The 20,980-nt window shown below is 47.0% G+C and overlaps 1 protein-coding gene across 1 annotated transcript in view; it reads left to right on the top strand.

The window, feature by feature from the left end:
• The window catches only part of GALNT16 (polypeptide N-acetylgalactosaminyltransferase 16), a 139,075-nt gene that overhangs the window by 63,385 nt on the left and 54,710 nt on the right, over positions 1 to 20,980 (top strand). The window contains exons 2-3 of the mRNA XM_088456627.1: positions 3,113 to 3,288; positions 9,526 to 9,624. Of these exons, the coding sequence (XP_088312753.1) occupies positions 3,113 to 3,288; positions 9,526 to 9,624 (275 nt within the window). The remainder of the gene's footprint in view (positions 1 to 3,112; positions 3,289 to 9,525; positions 9,625 to 20,980) is intronic.

The raw sequence follows: 20,980 nt of genomic DNA, 5'->3' as shown, positions 1-20,980 counted from the left end.
AGGGACACTGCATAGGGGGGACCGCTACTAGCCCGGGGGCACTGTATAAGGGACACTGCATAAGGGGACCACTACTGGCCGGGGCACTGTATAAGGGACACTGCATAGGGGGGACCACCACTGGCTAGGGGCCCTGCATAGTGTGGACCACTACTGGCCGGGGGCACTGTATAAGGGGCACTGCATAGGGGGAAATCAGTACTGGCCAGGGGCCCTGCATAGGATGGATCACTACTGGCCGGGGGCACTGCATAGGGGGGACCACTACTAGCCCGGGGGCACTGTATAAGGGACACTGCATAAGGGGGACCACTACTGGCCGGGGGCACTGTATAAGGGACACTGCATAGGGGGGACCACTACTGGCCAGGGGCCCTGCATAGGGTGGACCACTACTGGCCGGAGGCACTGTATAAAGGGCACTTCTACATAGGGCACTGCTACTGGGGACATTGCATAAGGGGCACTACTACTGGGGGCATTAAGGTGCATATGTAATGGAAAGGAATGTTCCCAGGGTGACGAGAAAGGGGGGTGTGTCATGTTGACATGCCCCATTTTCCAGTGACCACGCCCATTTTTCGGTGCATGCCCATAGGGGGAAGGGGGGGTGTCCATTTTTCATTTTGCCCTGGGCTCCAAATACCCTAGTTACGCCACTGTTGCCATTTAAACCTAGATAGCTATGTAAATATGTATTCTGAATGCCTTCCATTACCACTGTGCATACATGTTGCATGCATTTATGCTAATTGCAATTTTACCATTCCTTCTACCTATTTAATCCATATCTATTGCAGCCCTAATCCCAGCTAATATTGATCTAGCCAGATTTGCAAATGTGGGTATTCCTCCAATATGTACAGTGTGTCACAGACTGGGGTGAAAATCATAGTATTACAAATAGTGTTTATTAAAGTTCATTATTTACAGTTGTTACGAATACACACTAAAACACACTGCCATATTTCTGAACATGACCCTTGTCAGTGTTTTCACATGTCACATCGAAATTAAAGGTTATTTTACAAACTCCATTAAATCTACCTCTCAGTTTCCAGTTTGTAAAACTATAATTTTCCACAATCTGTTAAATGAAACCTTTATTAATCTCTTCCATCCCTTGTAGACAACAGCTGGAGGTGCCATATTAATGATAATTAATATGGTTTAAGCTCTCTGTGCTTGACCGCTCTTAGGGCCTGATTCAGCAAGGATGGCCATTGCGATCACGTTAGCAATCGCGCACGCAGTTCTGCTGCGAAAGTATGCTAATAATTTAAATCACAAAGCACTCACACTGACAACATGTAGACCCCCACTTCCCTTCTCACACATCCGTGACACCTTGCAATCCAGCCAAATCATCGGTAACATCGGAGCTACTCGCACATTTAAGGCAGGTCTGACCCTACAAATAAATTGCTAACTTACCTGCATACAGTGAGAGTTCAAGCTGCGTATGCCATCACAGTGACTAATTTATGCACGTCCATGCAACAGCGTTCAAACACACTGGCACGCCTGAGTTTCTACGACCACCCCCCCCTGTCACCACCCACAAATGGTATTTCCTGTTAATCACTGTGCGATGGGTCTACACTGCGATTCAATGAAGTCTGTATTACCGCAGAGAGTCGCTCTCCGCTGCATTATTATGCGTCTGATCCTCATTAGCATAAATGACCTAATATAGCCTGGCTAATGTAATTGGAAAATAGGAACAAAATCGAAAGCAGAATATTGTGAAATGGGCTTCATTGAGCACTATGGGCCTGATCAGAGGTGGACGTAGTGCTGATGTCTGCGCATTTGTCCGATGTTTATTATACTGCGCATGCGTCCGAGTCTCACTGCGCATGCATCACCATGGTTACCAGTGGGGACACAGAGAGACACAATTTCATTGGCCGTTCCTGGGTGGTAATGGGGTGGCTAGCTAGACGCGGGCATGTTGCGGTCAGCTATGTTCCGATAGACATTCTGAGCAGCTATAATGTCCGAGGCTGCGACCGATGGTGCGACTTTTTACACAAAGATTAGCAGCCAGTGGGCGTCTCTGTACCAATCCCATCGGATGCGATATCAGCATATAGACGCAGTTGCATTGTGAAAAATTATGCAGTCGCATCTGCATTAGCATCCACCTCTAAATCAGACCCTATGTGTTTGGGGTGTAAATGGTAACATGGACTTTCTGTGGGTGGTAATAAATCCCCTTTCTGGTGTGCTTGCTGTACCTTTCTCTATGTAATCATTTTAATATATTTTTTGCAATAATGTGAAGTTTTGAACACACAGGGGTTTATTTATCAAGCGTTGGGTTGTAAAACCTGACACTTCTGTTTGTGGTTATGCCCGATATTTAAAAGGGCAGTGCTTTTACTAGCAAGACATGGCTAGTAAAAACACTGCCCTTTTAAACATCGGACATAAAAACGAACAGAAGTGTCGTGTTATACAACTCGACACTTCGTAAATAAACCTCATAGTTGCCTTAATTCCAGGGGTTGTTTCAGGCTTCTGAATACATAAATACATACAAGTATATTTGTAATGTTGACCAGTTGTACAGATTTGTGGCAATAGTTGCACCAGATTAATAGCTAATTATCCCTGTAAAGTTCGGCAACTGCGTAAATGTGCACCCACATAATATAATGGAAGTTAGAGGAGACCCCCAGTTTCCTCTAGTTTTTACCAGTGTGCTGTATTATCCAATCGACCTTTACATCTGGAGAACAATCCAGTCATTTGCTACGAAACAGCAAAGATGCTCAGTGATGTGATCACAACCGTAACCATAAACATGTGGATGGAATATAACAATTCTCTACAACAATGGGTTAGAAACCTTTTAAATTAGCAAGACAGATTTTTTTTTTTCTGTGTGTGTGAATTTGAACTGATACCACAGAGAGTTATTGGCACAATTTCCATTTAAACCACAGTTATTAGAGCACAAACAGTCGTGATTGAATACATTTTCTCTCTTGTGTAGCTTCACCTTTTACGTCTGCCAAAAATATCTGAGTAGGGTGTATAGGGCTTTTAGGGCTTTGCTGGCTGACATGGAGTTAGTGCACGTTTCATGAGATGGGTTTTGTTCCAGGTGACGTCAGCCTTCCAGACAGAGAAGGGAAAACTGAATGGATTTGATGAGAAGTTATATCTGTCCTCAAAGCTTTTAAAGGCTGGAGAAGATCCCTACCGTCAGCATGCCTTCAACCAGCTGGAAAGTGACAAGCTGAGCAGTGACCGGCCCATTCGGGACACAAGACACTACAGGTAGAGCGGATTTTTAACATTGTGCACCGAGAGTATGAAAGAGGGAGTGTTATGGTGTGAGTAAAGGTCAGAGAAGGGATTGCTAACTCCCACTTGTCTGGCTGTATTTCAAACAGCTGTGGAGATAATATTCATATGCTGCACAAGAAATAATTCACTACGGAACCTAACCGTAGGTTTAACATAGACCATAATTTCCTAATAACACTGCTGGTTACACACTGTACGATATATCGTTCGTACAGCCGACGAACGATATTTCATTCAAATGCGATATATCGTGCGCATCTGCCTGTGTGTACGGACGTCCGACTGACCCATATGCTGGCCGCAAGATCCGCCGATAATGATATCAACACTGGCACCTCTGGCCAGACATATCGGTCGGCCGAATGGTAAATGTGTATGTGTATGACCCTAATGGTGTGGGTTTGTTGATATGTGTTCTTGCTCACCTTTAGTGGGAACTTCTAACCCTGATCGTCTTCTGGATTTCCTACGCCACATCAGAGAGGCAGGAGGTCCCAACCCTTGCACACAGGGCCTGATTCAGAGCCGGACGCTCGTTCAGAAAAAGGGGCTGGCTATTTAAATTGAGCGCTCGCTCAAACGCCTCATCCTGTCAATCAAATTAGCGGGCATTCACTATTTTGCGAGCACACGATTTCCGACCGCACTGACTTGTTGGCGCATGTGCATTACAACCCATACGCATGCGCAGATGTGCGAACATCGCTCGGAGCGAACGGGCGGCCGCTTATGAGCGGCTCTGAATCAGGGCCACAGTGAATAATGCAATTCTTTTTTACTAAACTGGAGTGCTTCAACACTTGCAGAATCCCCTTGATCAAAACTTAGTAATGAAATGTCACACTTCAATACAGTGTTATGCTTTTATCCAGTATGTAATACAGGTACAATATATCAAAATAGCAATACCTGAGATTGGATATATCCAGTAATCAATCTACATTTTGGTTACTGTTAAATGATAATAATACAATAACACTATTTTAAACTAAAATTAGTTTAAAAAAAATTAACTTCTAAACTCAATTTAAAATATAAATCTAACTACTTAAAATAAATGACCCTTTTCCCCACAGTGGATTCAGTTAATCTTTCTTCGCCAAGCTTTTGTAGTGCAAGATGACACATGTTAGCGCGACTAGGTAGCTAAGAGTTTTGCACTAGTTATTTGAAGGGAATTATTAACATCAGGAATTCTCTTTTTCCTGAGCTGAAGTAAATCTCCTCTGTTTTTAATAGTTAGTCACAGGACCACTAATATTCCTTCCTGAGCAGAGGTGATGTCAGTGTTCGAACTATCTCTGGCAGTAGGCTAGCTTTATATTATTAAGGGCGCCTGTTTAATGTGAGACGTGTGGGGCGGAATGCACAGACCTGCTCCAGATGCCACAATTCAGGGGGAGATGTACTAAGCCTTGGGGAGAGATAAAGGTGAGAGGGATTTAAGTACCAACGAATCAGCTCTTAACTGCCATTTTTCAAATGCAGCCTGTAACATGACAGTTAGGAGCTGATTGGTTGGTACTTTATATCTCTCCAAGGCTTAGTACATCTCCCCCGCAGTCTCCTTTTTCCCCTCAGAGGCTGCGATCAGGTCTCTCTTACTCTGGTGCCTCAGATCAGCACTGACAGCTGCTTTTCCAGATCCGCCTTGATGACTGTCTCACAACAGGAAAGAGAGCCTGGGGCTGTTCTTCAGTGACAGCTGCTCCACCAAACCGCCTCCTCTCACTAAGGGAACTGCCTCTGATTCCACCCCACAGAACTGCTGCCTGCTGGGATGCTGCTTTCACACACATCGGACGCTGGATGTCCCTTCGGCAGCGCAGCTTCTCTCCTCAGCGGTCACCTTATAACTCCCCTATGGGTCAAAGAGAGCTGCTACATGTAGCCTGTGGCTAGGTGCCAGGATGTCTCCCGCCCACAGCAATGGCAGATTTAAAGTCTTTCTCAACTCAAGTGTGAAAGGCTCCTTTAGCTGCAGTGTGTCAGGGGAGAAGGTGGAGTAACCCCTGCACACAGAGTGAAAAGTGATAAGAAAGTTATAAGGTGCCAGCCAATCAGCTCCCAACTGTCATTTTTCAAACACAGCCTGTGAGATGGCAGTTGGTAGCTGATTGGCTGGTACTTTATCACTTTTCACTCTGTCTACTAACACTGCTTAGTAAATAGACACCTTAGTGCGGGCCCCCTTCTCTCTGACATCGCAGTAGATACTGGCTTGGTGCTAGAATCTACTGCGTATGCGTGGGTCTCTGGGAAAATGGCACCCGCGCTTTATTCCCGGGGACACTTCTACTGCACATGTGCAAGTCACTGGGAAAATGGCCACCACCATTATGCCTGTGATTTTTTGCTGTTCTACATTGCCAGCCCGGCGCTGCAGAGCAGCACTCTGGAGACTGCAGAGAGATTAGTTCACCTACTTCAAATTTGAAGGTATTTAAAGGCCTTGGTGAGAAGTTTAGAGAGAACTTTTCTTTGGTTTTTTTGGGGGGGGAGAAATATATATAAAGGACACCAAAATCTTTTAATTGCTTATGGCCTCTAAAGGTCTTTATCCTGCCCTGCCCCACATTATTATGGAAACAGTGAGCTTTAAAGATCAGATATGTATTTTTCTAGAATATTAAAAACAAAGAAAACACTTACGGAAAATATTGCTCTTTTGAAACAATGAGAACATCAGCAGGATCTGTCTGACAGATGGGATATTAGTTTTTAAATATGAACCATTAACAGTAATCTGCCACTGCTCTGATACAGGAAACTAGTGAAGTAAGAAACAATTATGTAGAGGATATACTTCACTCGTAATCATTAGCGCTTAAGTTAAACTTATCTTCAGCCCCAATTATGTCATTCTACAGTAAAACAGCCCCATATCCAGCAGACTCAAATCATAGGGATGGCAAATTTACACCTTCGGTGGTCTTATTCACTCATAACCCACCCCCAATATTAAGGCGTCAATCCAGTGCTGGGACACTGACTGGCTAACTTTGTGGAAAGTTAAAGGAGGAAAGTTTACATTAAACAGAAATGTTGACCATCATATAGTGCTTCACAGCCTATGTCTACATCTGTGCAAGGCCTGTGAGGGCCTCTGATCCTGCATCAATCTTTCTGTTAACTACCGCAGAGGACACCCAGACACATTAAAGTAATTACTAGGGAGTGAGTTCCGGCTGAAAGAGAGAGAGAGACATATTGTTGCAAGATCAGGTTAGGGTTGATGTCTTCTGGGGAAAACGGCAGTACCTTGCACACAGCCGCTAATTAGTAGCACACCAGTCCAGAACACACAGCTAGTTTTATTTGAGAGCACAATATAAACAAAGCCTAAAAATAAATTCTAGCCTGTTCTGTGCTAACTCATTTACTATTCCCTCTCTTGAGGTGGAAGGACCTAGTATCCAACTAAAAAAAAAAAAAATCAGCCTTTACAATCACAAGCAATGGTCTATCTGTCTCTGCAGGCCTTAACCTGCTCCCCAGGCAGTGGGAGACAGACTAGATAAACTGACCCACCTTTTAACAGCCACCCAAAGGGAGTCTGGCAATAATTGTAGCTAATTAGCTAACTGTCTAACCGACAGAAGCCAGGAACATGGGACATGTATATCTCCCCTTGACAACTTCTCTAGTGTTTTTGTCAGTCTCTCTCTCTTTCTCTCGCTCTCTTTCTCACACTCTTTCTCTCTCTTTCTCTCTCTCTCTTTCTCTCTCTCTCTGTATTTCTCTTTCTCTCTCTCGATAAATGTTAAGTAGAATCTGATTGGTTGCTATGGGCAACATTTCCATTTCTAAAAACCCGCACTTTAGTAATTATAACCCTTAATGTGCACAGCGCATGCAGCTGGGGTGCGTGTTGTGCACGTGCCACAACACTGATTAGGTCACCACGCAAATACAATATTTGCTTTTTGCTGGCAGCACTGGTACTGCTACTACAATTAATGTTGATATTGAAGCACCAGTTTTCTTTCTATTAAGACAGCACAAAATACACATAACTCTCCCTTTTTCCTTTTGTTTTCTAAATTTGTGTGAAAATAAAATATCCATGTCTTCTGTTCTTTATCCAACACAGTCCATCAGCCCTGTGCACAACCGTAAAAACGTAAGGAAAAAAAACCCCTAACCCATGAACTCTCTCTTGCTATCCTGTAACTACAAGTTTTACTATGCCTACAATTATTGGTGGATTGCTGGATAATTATTTTACTGTAAGTAAAGTGCTGCTCCAGGAAAGTAGAGAGTGTAATTGTAGACAGATATAAGCAGCTATACTTAGCTTTCTGGACTGTCCCTGCAACATACCTGTCACATTCCCTACTTAGAGCCAAAATAAGCCTAACCTCCAATTTGTCTGGGCCCCTAAATCTGGGCTGTCTCACCAAAATCTTGACAAATGGGCGGCATGCAGAAATCGGGACAAATTATTGTTCAGAAAAACCAGGACTACCTAACCAGAATCCTGACAGGTGGCAGAGTGTTCCTGCAGGTTTGTTTGCCTGGTGCTGGTGATAGGTACTATCCACGTAACAGAAAGTGAGCTCCAACATAATATCTATATATAGGCCGCCTCTACTAGCCAAATTATTAATTATTATCCCCTTTATTTAATACAGAGACCCTCCATTGCACAATCAAGCTAACATTAACTTAGTATCACCCCCTGTTATATATTACACTCTCACATTACATCTATAATCCAACCAGCAGATACATTACATCTATAACCCCACCAGCAGGTACATTTCATCTATAACCTCACCAGCAGGTACATTACATCTATAACCCCACCAGCACCATTAGACACATTACATTCTGGGTCCCAGCCCTCATGTGATTGTCACCTCCAATGGAGTCATCTGACAGAGCGGCTTTATGCTAAACACAATCCCCCTATCCTAACCCCCAACCTCCCGCTAGTGCCTAACCCTTTCCCTCACTTCCAGCAGCATAACCCCAACTCCCGCTATTGCCTAATCCCAACATTCCTTCTCGCAGCATAACCATATCCCCCCCTACCCCGCAGCCTAACCCCAAACTCCCGCTAGTGCCTAACCCTATCTCTCCCTTCCCACAGCCTAACCCCAAACTCCCACTAGTGCCTAACCCCAACCTCCCTGTTTGCTGCATAACCCTATCCCCTCCCTCCCCACAACCTAACCCCAGCCTCCCGCTAGTGCCTGACTCTAACCTTCCCTTCCTGCAGCCTAGTCCCAACCTTCCGCTAGTGCCTAACCCTATTCCTCCCCGCAGCCTAACCCCGACCTCCCGCTAGTGCCTAACCCTATCCCTCCCTTCCCGCAGCCTAACCCCACCCATCCCTCCATTCCTGCAGCCTAACCCCAACCTCCCACTAGTGCCTAACCCTATCCCTCCCTTCCTGCAGTCTAAAGCCAACCTTCCACTAGTGCCTATTCCTATCTCTCCCTTCCCACAGCTTAACCCCAAACTCCAACTAGTGCCTAACCCCAACCTACCTGCTCGCAGCATAACCCTATCCTCCCCCCTACCCACGGCCCAACCGCAACCTCCCTCTAGTGCCTAACCCTAACCTTCCCTTCCCGCAGCCTAACCCCAACCTCTCACGAGTGCTTAACCCTATCCTTCCCTTCCCACAGCCTAACCCCAACCTTCCACTAGTGCCTAACCCTATCCCTCCCTTCCCGCAGCCTAATCCCATCCTCCCACAAGTGCCTAACCCTATCCCTCCCTTCCTGCAGCCTAACCCCAACCTCCCACAAGTGCCTAACCCTATCCCTCCCTTCCCGCAGCCTAACCCCAACCTCCCACTAGTGCCTAACCCTATCCCTCCCTTCCCGCAGCCTAATCCCAACCTCCCACTAGTGCCTAATCCTATCCCTCCCTTCCTGCAGCCTAATCCCAACCTTCCGCTAGTGTCTTACCCTATCCTGGATAGATAGAGTTAACCAGCCTCCACTGCTAGAGTGACGGGACAGACCCTAGCTGTGAACCCGCCGGGAGTGGGTAAGTGTGCAGAGCGGAGGTAGGATGGGGCGGAACAGCGGACAGACTGAGGTGACTTTACTATTTTGTATGTGTGTGTAAATGTGTATATATTAGGTATGTGTGTGTTTTTTTTTATTAATTTATTCTTAGATTATTTACTTATTAAAATACATTTTTAACATACTTCATATATTATTGTGTTCTTCATATATTCCTCCGCAGATGCACCTCTGTACATTATGATGTCGACCTCCCTTCTACTAGTGTTATTATCACTTTTCACAACGAGGCTCGTTCTACTCTGCTCCGAACTATTAAAAGGTGAGTTTTGACTCTGGATGAGATGCAGGTTGTACCTGTTTTTATACTAGAGTGTGGGTACAATAAAAAACTGAAGTGTGAAGAACAGGCAATCTCATTGATGCGATTCAAAGTTGCATGCAGCTTCATCTTGCAATTTTTAGTGGTGTGCATTCCATGGCGGGACATATGGAACCTTTTACAAGGAGATTGAGTTACACCTCTCAGCCACTTTGCATTTGTGGCTGAATAAGTGCAACTGGGGGGCAACAGGGCATTTGGCCGTAGACTTATACCCCTTTTACACTGACCTGAAAATCCTGGGTTGATGAACGTAAACACGCATCAACCCGGGATTTTTGTCTGTGTAAATGGATCCACGCAGGTCAAGGAACCTGGGGATCCAACTCTGGTAGTTTGCAGGGTTGACCACGGTTCGTTCCCGTGTCACCCTGCAGTGTAAACAGTGATCCGGGTCACGATAACCTGGATCGTGCCACAAGCCGCCTGATTGGACGGCTTCAGTGGCGCTTGGAGATGACATAATCTCCAAGCGTCCACTGCAACCAGCGCCAGCCCGAGCTGCACGGAGCAGTGCAGCCCACTCGCCCTCCCTGCGACTGGACCGCAGCAGAGTCGGGTAAGAGTCGAGGAGGGGGATGGAGGGGAAGAAGCGCTGTTCACCTGTGCAGAAAGAGCCGCGTCAGTGCTGACCTGGCTCCGGTGTGAACGGTGATGCCTGGGTCGGCGCCGTGGTGTAAAAGGGGCCTATCCCGGGTTTGGTACGGGTTGGAAAATCCTGGGTCAGACCTCGGGACTTTGGTAAAAAAGGGGTATAAGCGTATTGGGATTATGGGCTATGCTGAGTTGAGCGCTTGCAGAAATGAATCTGATTTGGGAGGGATCTCTTGCACCTGGTATAGGACTGGTGAAAATGCATTCTGGTAGTGATCACGGCTTCTTTCACAAGAATAGGGGCGATGTGGCTGCATAGATGTAGATAGATGTGTGTAGATCTGCATTTATTTCCGTGCATGCACTACAACTCTGAATCGACCCAATTGATTCTGTGTTAGAAATTTGCTCTATATACTGAATAAAATTTATGCTCTAAAGGCCGGATTCAGATTTGGGAATAAAGTAAGATATAGCAAGTAACTGTGCACCTGGACAAACTATGTTGCACTGCAAGGGATGCAAATACATACATTTAGTTTGCATACAGTGTAAATACCGGCTACTTTTGCATGTAGCCCACAAATGCTGGACGGATTGGGTACGGGATCCCGGTGGTCGGGATGCCGGCAGTCAGAATACAGAAGCCCAAATGTAAGGTGCCTAACCCACCTTTCCCGCAGCCTAACCCTAATTCTCACCCCACAGCCTTAACCTAACCTTCCCCCTCCCACAGCCTAACCCTCCCCTAGTGCCTAACCCTAAATCTCTTTGCACATTTTAAATCTGCCCCACATGCAGTGCAGCATAGTTTTACCAAGTTGCACAGTTACTCGCTCCTTCTTAAACTGGGTACATAACAATGTGTGTACCCAGCGATGCAATGGACGACCGCACTGCCGATGAGCCAATATATCGGGCAGCCGGTATACATTACACGATCCAGTGCCGCCAATAGGTTGTCAGTCCAATATGTAGGCACCAGCCACATCCTGCTGCATGGGGTCATCAACCGGATTGTCAGATTGAGCTGCATGTAGGGCCGACCTGACAATGTGACTGACGACCAAACGGGAGCGCGCTTGGTCGTTAGTAGTGCGTACACACTGGCCAATGTCGACAATGTGTTGGCCGCATCTGCCAGATCAGTCGACATATCGTCTACATATCGGCTAATGTGTACCCAGCTTTACTGTATTCCCAAATCTCAATCAGACCCTAAATGCACAATATATTAAACACATACTCTAAATTACCAAAATACATTCTCAATCCACATAGTTAGTCATGTTTACTATATCTTTGATAATAATGGGGATCTATCTGATGACCGTTGACTGTTTAACTAATATGTTTAATACCCATTTTGAGCCCGTGTAAGGTTCTGTGTCAGTATATACAACTGAGTGCACAGAGGAGGTAGTTAGAGAGTGTGGGAAGTGTGCAACAGTTATTGCACAGATTACAGAAAGGTCATTTCTACTACTTGTAAGTGTTCATTTATTGTTGCACTGCTTAGCATGGGTGTAGTAGGTATTACCCTACTACAAATCCCGACAGCGGCAGCCCGGCAAAGGTGAAAATCCTGTTCGTCCCTAAGGTAAGTATCGCTAACCTAATTCCCCTCCCAAATCCTAACCCTCCCTTATGGGTGCCTAACCCTAACCTCCCCCCCAAGTGCCTAACCCTAATCCCTCCTCTAAGTGCCTAAACCTAACCCCTCCTTCCCTGCCGCCTAAACCGAAGTCCCCTAGGGTGTGCCTAACCCTAACCTCCCCCCGGGGGTGCCTAATCCTAACCTCCCCCCGGGGGTGCCTAACCCTAACCCTCCCTTCCCCTAGCCTAACCCAAACCTCCCGATCGGGATGCGGGCGTCGGTCTTCCGGCGTCTGGTTAATGACAGGCGTCTAGATTTAGACGCCTGTCATTAGTACCACGCCGGGCTTAGAACGCCTGGAAGCCGGTGGTCGGTATTTAGACCGTCGGCTTACAAACTACATCCCCTTAGCATGCATTGCTGGTACTTGTATGGATTATGTCATATGGAATCGGCCTCAATGTATTGAAGGTTTGAGACTTTGATTACTCAAAGATATTATTATATGAAAGCAATCTCTTCAGACTGTACTTGTGACTGAAGTACCGTATGCAGCTGCAGTGAATGGAATGGGCCTATTGTTCAGGCTCAAAGAGCCACATTTTCTGCATATTCATCTAACTTAATACAGTGCATTGCAAATTGGATGACAAATAACACTTGCACATAACTTTTTACAATTAATAATATTTTCCTGCTAATCCTGATGCAAAAAAGTTTAAAGACAAAATTCCAGCTATATACTTTGTCTCCCTGCAACTTCAGGACCATGGAAAACTATGGTATAAGTGAGCTGAAATCACATTTAAATGTTTAATTTATGATCTATTTACCTTTCTGCTTGTTGGTTAGCTATTGTCTACTTGGCAAAACTCTCCTTATCCCACTACTTTATTGGCTCTCAGATAAGAAAACATTTACATGCCATACATTGCTAAATAACAGTGACGCTCTTATTTAACTAACAAGCTCCTTTTTATGTCAGTACTATCAGGTTTCATTGGAACAGTCACATTTGTGTATTAATGTCAAACATTATACTTTAAGTGATACTACGCTTGTAAGGCAGCCTTATGCTATTTACTACAGCAGGTTTACATCTATTAATAAATGATGGAAGGTCCAGATATAACACTACACTTATTTCTCCCCAGCTGGCTGACGGCACTCATAATATCACCAACACCAGCTCAAGTGGTATATGGAAAACTTACCATCTTGGTTCTACACTAAGCTATATTGTATCTTAGTACACTTTGGTATAAAGAATTGCTTTGTAAGTAGTGTATACTGTACCTGCCAACAGTTCCAATTTAATTGGCACCCTAAAGGGGTCATCTGTCTGAAGAGGTTGGTGAGGTTTAAGTGAATTTGTGGGCAGGACCTATTTGGCCCAGCTCATTCCAGTTGGGAAAGTTGTCAGGTTAGACCAGTGTTGGCTAACCTTGACACTCCAGCTGTTATGGAACTACATAACCCAGCATGCACTGCTACAGTTTTGCTATTAGGGCATGCTAAAACTGTGGCAGGGCATGCTGGGATATATAGTTCCACAACAGCTGGAGTGTCAAGGTTAGCCAACACTGTGTTAGACTATAGATGGCTGCAATATGACAACCTGGCCTATTTTCTGCAAATGTAGAGGTGGTATGTTTTTAATAATTTTTTATTTTATTTTTCTCAAAAAATTTTTTTATTGAAGTTATCAAGTTATATTTACAGGCTGTGTTGGAAAACTGACAGTTAAGAGCTGATTGGTTGGTGCTATTTATCTCCAATTTCTTCTTCAGGGTCCATAGGGGGTCCACAGGGTTGACCTTGAGGTATAGCTGGATCTGGATCCACGGGCACCACGCAGTTAAAGCTTTAGCTCCCAGGATGCACTGGGTCCATCCTCCTCTATACCCCTCCCCCGAGCCACAGGCACCTCAGTTTAAGTTGGTGCCCGGAAGGAGTTGGGTCACCGTTAGCGCAGGGGGGCTGAGCAGCAGCACCTAAGCTTTTTTTGGGAGGAGTTTTTTATTTTTACTTTAAAGACTCTTCAGAGTTGCAGCGTCGGACTTTCCATTGGACGTCCAAGCTGCCGCTCCTACACCCCGCCGGCGCCGCACCGCCAGTACAGATCTGGGGATCGCGGCGGGACCCCAGAGTCTGTACTAGCCGGGCTCTGGAGGAATCCCATGATGCTGACAGATCGCTGGTGAACAGGTAAGACGCGGTGCATGCAGTCTCCTGCCTCCCATCTCTGGGGACAGACCGGAGGTGCTAGCAGTGGCGGCGGGCTCCCCCTCTCCAGAGGCATACCCCACGTGTCCACTAGACCACCAGGGAGTTATGCCGGCAGCGGGAGCCGGCGTTCCGGGGGTAAATTGCTAGCTAGGGGAGGCAGACTACCCTGTCTAGCGGCTCCTCCCCTCAGCTCAGCTCACCTTTCCGCTCGGGTCTGGCATCACTGAGCTGCTTCCTCCTTCGGCCACTCCTCCTCTGAGGTCTCCAGTGGCCATCTTCCCTGGCACATCGCAGATCTCTTGGGCAGCGCGTGGACCGTTCCCCCTGTGTACCTCTCCCCTGCTAGGACAGCGTACACAGCACTATAGTCCTCTCAGACACTGAATCTGGACAGGTTAATTGTAGTGACAAGGTGCATCTTCATCTTCAGCCTTTCAAACTATGCTACGGAGTGACAAACCTCAGAAGGCATCTAAACGCCCTGTTAAGTCGTCCCAGTCTACGCAACTGTCAGACTCTGATACGTCCTTGGATGATGGGGAATTGCTTGAGGACTCTGACTCGGATTCCCCTGTCCGGGAAGTGGAAACTAAATCTTCCGTGCCGGCATTGGTAATGGTGGTGCGATCCATTCTAGATATAGAGGATGACGCACCGGCCCCTAATACCAATTACCCAAATTTCAAACAGGCAAAAGTGACTTCGGCTGTTTTTCCTCTATCTGACCAACTGACTGATCATACGGCGGAGGCCTGGCAGTCACCTAGTAAAAAGTTCCAGCCTCAGAATCGTTTAGCATCTAGTTATCCGTTTCCTGCAAGTCATTGCAAAAGTGGGAAACTCCGCCTGCGGTGGATTCTCATGTTACTCGCTTAATCAAGAGTCGTACCTTGCCTATGCCTTCCATTTCATCCCTAAAGGATCCCACAGACAGGAAGGTGGAGGCTTGTTTAAAATCAATCTATTCTCTCTCAGGGGCGGTGGACCGTCCATCCATGGCCATCTCTTCGGTGGCTAAACCCATTGAGAGCTGGGCTAATGTACTGGAAGATACTTTTCCTGAGGAAGCTCCGGAGGTTCAGAGAGCTTTAGTGGGACAGATGAGGGATACCGCTTCCTATATTGGTGAAGCGGCTTTGGATGCCAGTCTTCTGACTTCCAGAGTATCGGCGGCAGCTGTGTCTGCTTGCCAGTCTTTGTGGCTATGTCCTTGGAGAGCGGATGCGGATTCCAAGAAAGGCCTGGAGGCCTTACCATTTCATGGGGAGATATTGTTTGGCCCAGACTGGACAAAATAGTAGATACCCTGGAAAAGTCTGTCAGCTTTTCTACCATCGGTGGCTGCGCCTTCTACGGCTAAGACCTCTGCTTTTCGGTCCTTTCGAACTCAAGGGAAGTCAAAGGGTCCAGAGGCAGTCAGCAACCAAGGCCACCCCTAAACCAAAGAAGCAGGCCTGGAGCGGTAGACGCCATGCTTCCAAGTCAGAGGATAAACCTTCAGCCTGATGGGACGGGCCTCAGTTTGAGGGATCCCAGAATGGGAGGCTGACTTCTTCAATTCACCCAGTGCTGGTGCACTACCACCACAGATGCTTCGGTATGAGAACTGGTCTGTCAGGGGTACGCCCTTTTCTTTCGTCACAGACCTCTCCACCATTTTTCTGCACGAGTCGTTCTCAGTACAATACCAATGCCTTGCATATTCAGGGAGCCATAGAGTCCTTGCTGAAAGCAGGGGTCATTGTTCCCATTCTGCCTTCTTAACGCGTGACGGGTTACTACTCTACTCTGTTTCTGGTTCAAAAACCCAATGGGTCTCATCGGCCTATCCTCAACCTAAAGTCACTGAACAAGTTCCTCAGAGTGCCCAAATTCAGGATGGAAATGTTACGTTCCATCATTCTGGCTATGGAACCGGGGGATTACATGGTCTCCCTGGACATCCAAGATGCTTACCTCCATGTTCCTATAGCGCCTTCACACCAGAGGTATCTGCAGGTTTGCTATACGTCAACACCACTTCCAATTTCAGGCTCTGCTCTTTGGCTTCTCCACGGCTCCAAGGGTATTCACCAAAATTATGACTGTCATGGCGGCCCTGCAGTGGAGCCAGGGTATACGGCTTCTGCCATATCTCGACGACCTCCCATTGCTGGCAAGCTCTCCGGAGGTACTTCTACAGCATCTGCATGTGACGATCACTTGTTTGCAAGCGCACGGGTGGCTGATAAACTGGAAAAAGTCCTCCCTGATTCCGTCACAAAGGATGGTTCATTTGGGAGTCCTTCTGGATTCTCGTCAGTAAAGAATCTTTCTGACTCCAGAAAAGATTTCCTCCCTACAACTACGAGTGCGCAGTTGCCTGAGGAGTTGCCGGGTGTCTGTTCACTCGGCAATGAGGGTTCTAGGGTCCATGGTGTCAACGTTCGACATGGTGGAGTATGCCCAGGGACTGATTCTATCCAAATGGAACGGGTTACCACACCGGATCCGGACTCAGATACTGGTATTGTCACCGGAGGTGTGCCTGTCGCTAGCTTGGTGGCTTCAGACATCTGATCTCACCAAGGGTCGCCCCTTTTGGATCCTGGACTGGGTTCTGCTCACGACAGATGCCAGTCTCCGGGGTTGGGGGGCAGTGACAGGTCCACTTTCCCTTCAGGTGCGTTGGACTGTGGAAGAAGCAGTTCTCTCGATCAACATTCTGGAACTTCGGGCCGTGTACAGGGAATTCCAGTTGTCCGGTCACGCTCTTCGAAGAAGGGCAGTGCAAGTTTGGTCTGACAACGCCACCACGGTGGCGTACATCAACCATAAAGGGGGGACTCGCAGTCGAGCAGCGATGTCAGAGCTGTCACGCATCCTGTCTTGGGCAGAGTGCCACTTTCCGCCCATCTCGACAGTCTTCATCCCAGGAGTCATAAATTGGGAGGTGGACTTCCTCAGCCGTCACGACGTGCATCCTGGGGAATGGTCGCTTCACCCAGAGGTGTTTCAACTACAACTACTCGTGGACAAGTGGGGACTGCCGGAGGTGTACCTCATGGCCTCCCGTCACAATCATAAGTTGCCCGTGTATGGGTCCAGGACAGGAGATGCTGATGCAAGCATGGTGGACGCACAGTCAGTGAAATAGACCTTCCAATTGGCGTATCTATTTCCTCCGATATCCCTACTTCCACGGGTCCTCCGGAAATTCTAATAGGACGGCGGCACGCTTCTGCTGGTGGCTCCAGCTTGGCCCAGACGTCCTTGGTACTCTGATCTTTGGAGCCTCTCCATCGACGCTCCGTTCCTTCTGCCTCAACGTCGGGACCTGTTGTCTCAGGGTCCCTGCCTTTACCCGGATCTGGGTCGTCTGTCTTTGACGGCGTGGCTCTTGAGACATCCATCTTAAGGTCCCGGGGTTTTTCCAGCTCAGTCATCAGCACAATGTTGCAGGCGCGTAAGCCTGCCTCCGCCAGGATTTACCAGAGTGTGGCATACTTATTTTCAGTGGTGTGAGTTGAGAAACTACGATCCTCAGGTGTTTTGTGTTTCTAGGATTTTGGTGTTCCTTCAGTCTGGTTTGGACCTAGGCTTACACCTAGCTTCTTTAAAAGTTCTTGTATCTGCACTATCTGTGTGGTTCCAGCGTAGGATAGCTCCACTGCCAGATGTTCGCACCTTTTTCCAGGGTGTTCTCAGGATTCAGCCTCCCTTTGTTCCCCCAGTGGCTCCTTGGGATTTGGCGGTACAGGGTCCTCCACTCGAACTGCTAGAGTTGGTGGATCTCAAGTGGTTGATGGTTAAGACTATTTTTCTCGTGGCAGTTGCTTCGGCCAGGAGGGTGTCGGAATTGGGAGCGCTTTCCTGTCGTCCCACTTTTCTGATATTTCACCAGGACAGGGCAGTGCTTCGCACTCGTCCGGGTTTTCTTCCTAAGGTGGTTTCTAAATTCCATATTAATCAGGAAATTGTTGTGCCGGCCTTTCAGTCACCTGACCTTTCGGCTGGTGAGGCCTCCTTGGATGTGGTCCGGGCTATCCGCATTTACATGGACTGGACTAGTTCCATTCGGAAGTCAGATTCCTTATTCGTCCTCTTTGGTTTTCATAGGAGTGGTTGGCCTGCCAACAAACAAACTGTGGCTAAATGGCTTCGTTTGGCTATTTCTGAGGCTTATACTCAGGAGGGCTTGCCTGTTCCAGCCTCTGTTAAGGCTCATTCTACTCGGTCTGTGGGCCCCTTGTGGGCAGCTAGCCGTGGCGCCTCGGCTGTTCAGCTGTCTAAGGCGGCAACGTGGTCTTCCATCCAGTCCTTTCTGAGGTTTCATGCTTTTGACACCTTTGCCTCTCAGGATGCTTCCTTCCCTTCGGGCGCCGGATTCTCCTCTCCACACAGGAGCGTCCCCGCCCTTAATTGGACTGCTTTGGGACATCCCCAAGGTCAACCCTGTGGACCCCCTATGGAACCTGAAGAAGAAAATGAGAGCTATGGTAAGAACCTATCTTTGTTATCTCTTTCTTCTAAGTCAGTAGGGTCCACAGGGTGCCCGCCCTGACGCACCTGGCTTCATATGGGCTGTGTGGCTGGTCACCGGTTTTCCGTCTCCCATTTCTGTGAGTATGGTTCTTGTGTGTTCCAGTCTTCCTTCTCTGTTTTTCCTACTCCGGCCTTGGCTACTTACCAACTGAGATGCATTTGGCTCGGGGGTGGGGTATAGAGGAGGATGGACCCAGTGCATCCTGGGATCTAAAGCGTTAACTGCCTGGTGCCTGTGGATCCAGATCCAGCTATACCCCAAGGGCAACCCTGTGGACCCTATGGACTTCGACGAAAGAGAGATAACAAAGGTAAGTTCTTACCATATCTCTCATTTTTATCTCTCTCCAATCTTTATTAAATCTCCCCCTAATTCTCCCATTTAGTAACGAGTTTTATCACCAAAACATTTCACTGTATATGATAAATGGTGCTCCAGCTAATCAGCTACCAACTGTAATTTTTCTAACAGTTGACAGTTGGGAGCTGATTGGCTGGAGCACCATTTATCATACACAGGGCTCTATTTATCAACATTATTTTTACTAAAATAATGTGAAAAAGGGTGTTTTCACACCTTTTTCACATTATTTTAGCATCACCTATAGTTACTATAGGGAAATTGGAGTAGAATTCATAAAATTCTATTCCAACCCCTAAGTATCACTTATTTTTAGTAAAGCAGATCGCATTTCCCATAACTGTAATGGGAAATGTGATCCGACCATAGTTACTAAAAATAAATGTGAAAAAAATATCGGGGAAAGCCCTGTGATAATAACGCCACCTGGAGGTGGCGTTATCCAGGGTCTCCCCCGGTTACCGGACTCCTGGCCTGCTCTAACGGGGAGAGCAGAGCCGGGAGTCGGTCCCTGTAATCAGCTGTGTGGTCTAAACAAAAATAGTAAAAAAAAAAAATTACTTACCTGACTCCAGGGACCGGTGATCGGGCCTCCGGTGATGTCCTCCCTCCGATCAGCTGGTCTCCCACAGTGCACTGCTGCCCGGTCATCAGGTGATCGGGCCCCACTGCAGTATGGGAGATCACCTGACCGGAGGAATGGAGACCATCACCGGAGGCCTGGGGCATGCAGGTAAGTGTAAGTAAGGGAGGGGGGGTCGCAGGGGAGGGAGGGTCGCGGGGGGTCCACGATCGCGGAAGCGGGGCTTAGCACCGGGACGGGGCTTAGCGCCGGAGGGGGGGTAGCAGCGGCGACCGGTCGGCGCATGCGCGGGCACTTAATCACGGTATTTTGGGGGAAAATACCGTGATAAGGCTCCGGAGGGGATTCGCAGGGACAGAGCTTTATCACAAGCTCTGTCCCTGCAAGGGATTTGTAGTAAATCCCTGTGATATTGCCTGAATTCGCAATGCGAATTCACTCGGTAATTTCACACTACAATCTGCATTACCAATGCGGATTGTAGTAAATAGAGCCCACAGTGACATTTATCACTCGTTTTGGTGATAAAACTCGTTACTAAATGAGGCCCATATTACGGTACACAAGTACATTTATCACAAAAGTATGTCACAACCATAGCAAAGAATACATTTCACTTGCGGTTTTGAGATTGTAACTTCGCCACAATTTTTTCTTTTTACCAATCAACAAAAATAATCAAGAAAATATTGTAATGACATCAAGGAAACAGAAGGAAATATAGAAAACGGATAATAGGGAGGAAAGAAAGGAAATGGAAGAAAAAGAGAAAGAGGGGGTAAGATGGGAAGGGGATACGAGCCATGCACTCCCGGGCCCAAGCCCTCCCTGCCTTGTTTTTAATAATTAAAATAAGTAAATTATACTGACCGTATTGCTTAATAAATGTATACAACTTCAGAGACTTTACATCTGGGGGCTACAATGGCTAATATGGGTTAAATTCCAACTGTGTGATATTTGTACATTCTCCCCGTGCACCACTTTCCTCCCATGGTCAAAAAACTGACAGTTAACTATTAATTGCATCCTGATAAAGGTTGGCCCTATTGCATACCGCCCAGCTGTTCTGATTTAAATACTCATTGTGCCATGGGCCAAAAATTTGAGAGGTATGACCCATTCATTGGTGAACAGGGTTTGTGTGCACTTAATAGGTGCTTAGAGGGCAACAGCGCTAGGACTGCCACAGGGTCGTGGTCACACTACCACTGTGATATAGACTTGCCCCCATCATGTCAATGCCCCCTTTCCCAATTCACAGAGCTGACATTTTGGGATGTATACCTAGTGTATGTGAGTGTTGCCGGGATGTACTAAGCCCTGGCCGCACTATTATCGGTGCAGAGGGTAATGCCAGAAAAAAAAAAAACTGGCGTTACCCTATAGAAGTCTATGGGCTTCTTAC

The sequence above is a fragment of the Taudactylus pleione genome, unplaced genomic scaffold (assembly GCF_031769625.1).
Source record: "Taudactylus pleione unplaced genomic scaffold, aTauple2 ptg000707l, whole genome shotgun sequence".
In the NCBI taxonomy this organism is placed as follows: domain Eukaryota; kingdom Metazoa; phylum Chordata; class Amphibia; order Anura; family Myobatrachidae; genus Taudactylus; species Taudactylus pleione.
Note: the sequence above shows the minus strand (reverse complement) of the source record. Positions and strands in the feature narration are given on the sequence as shown.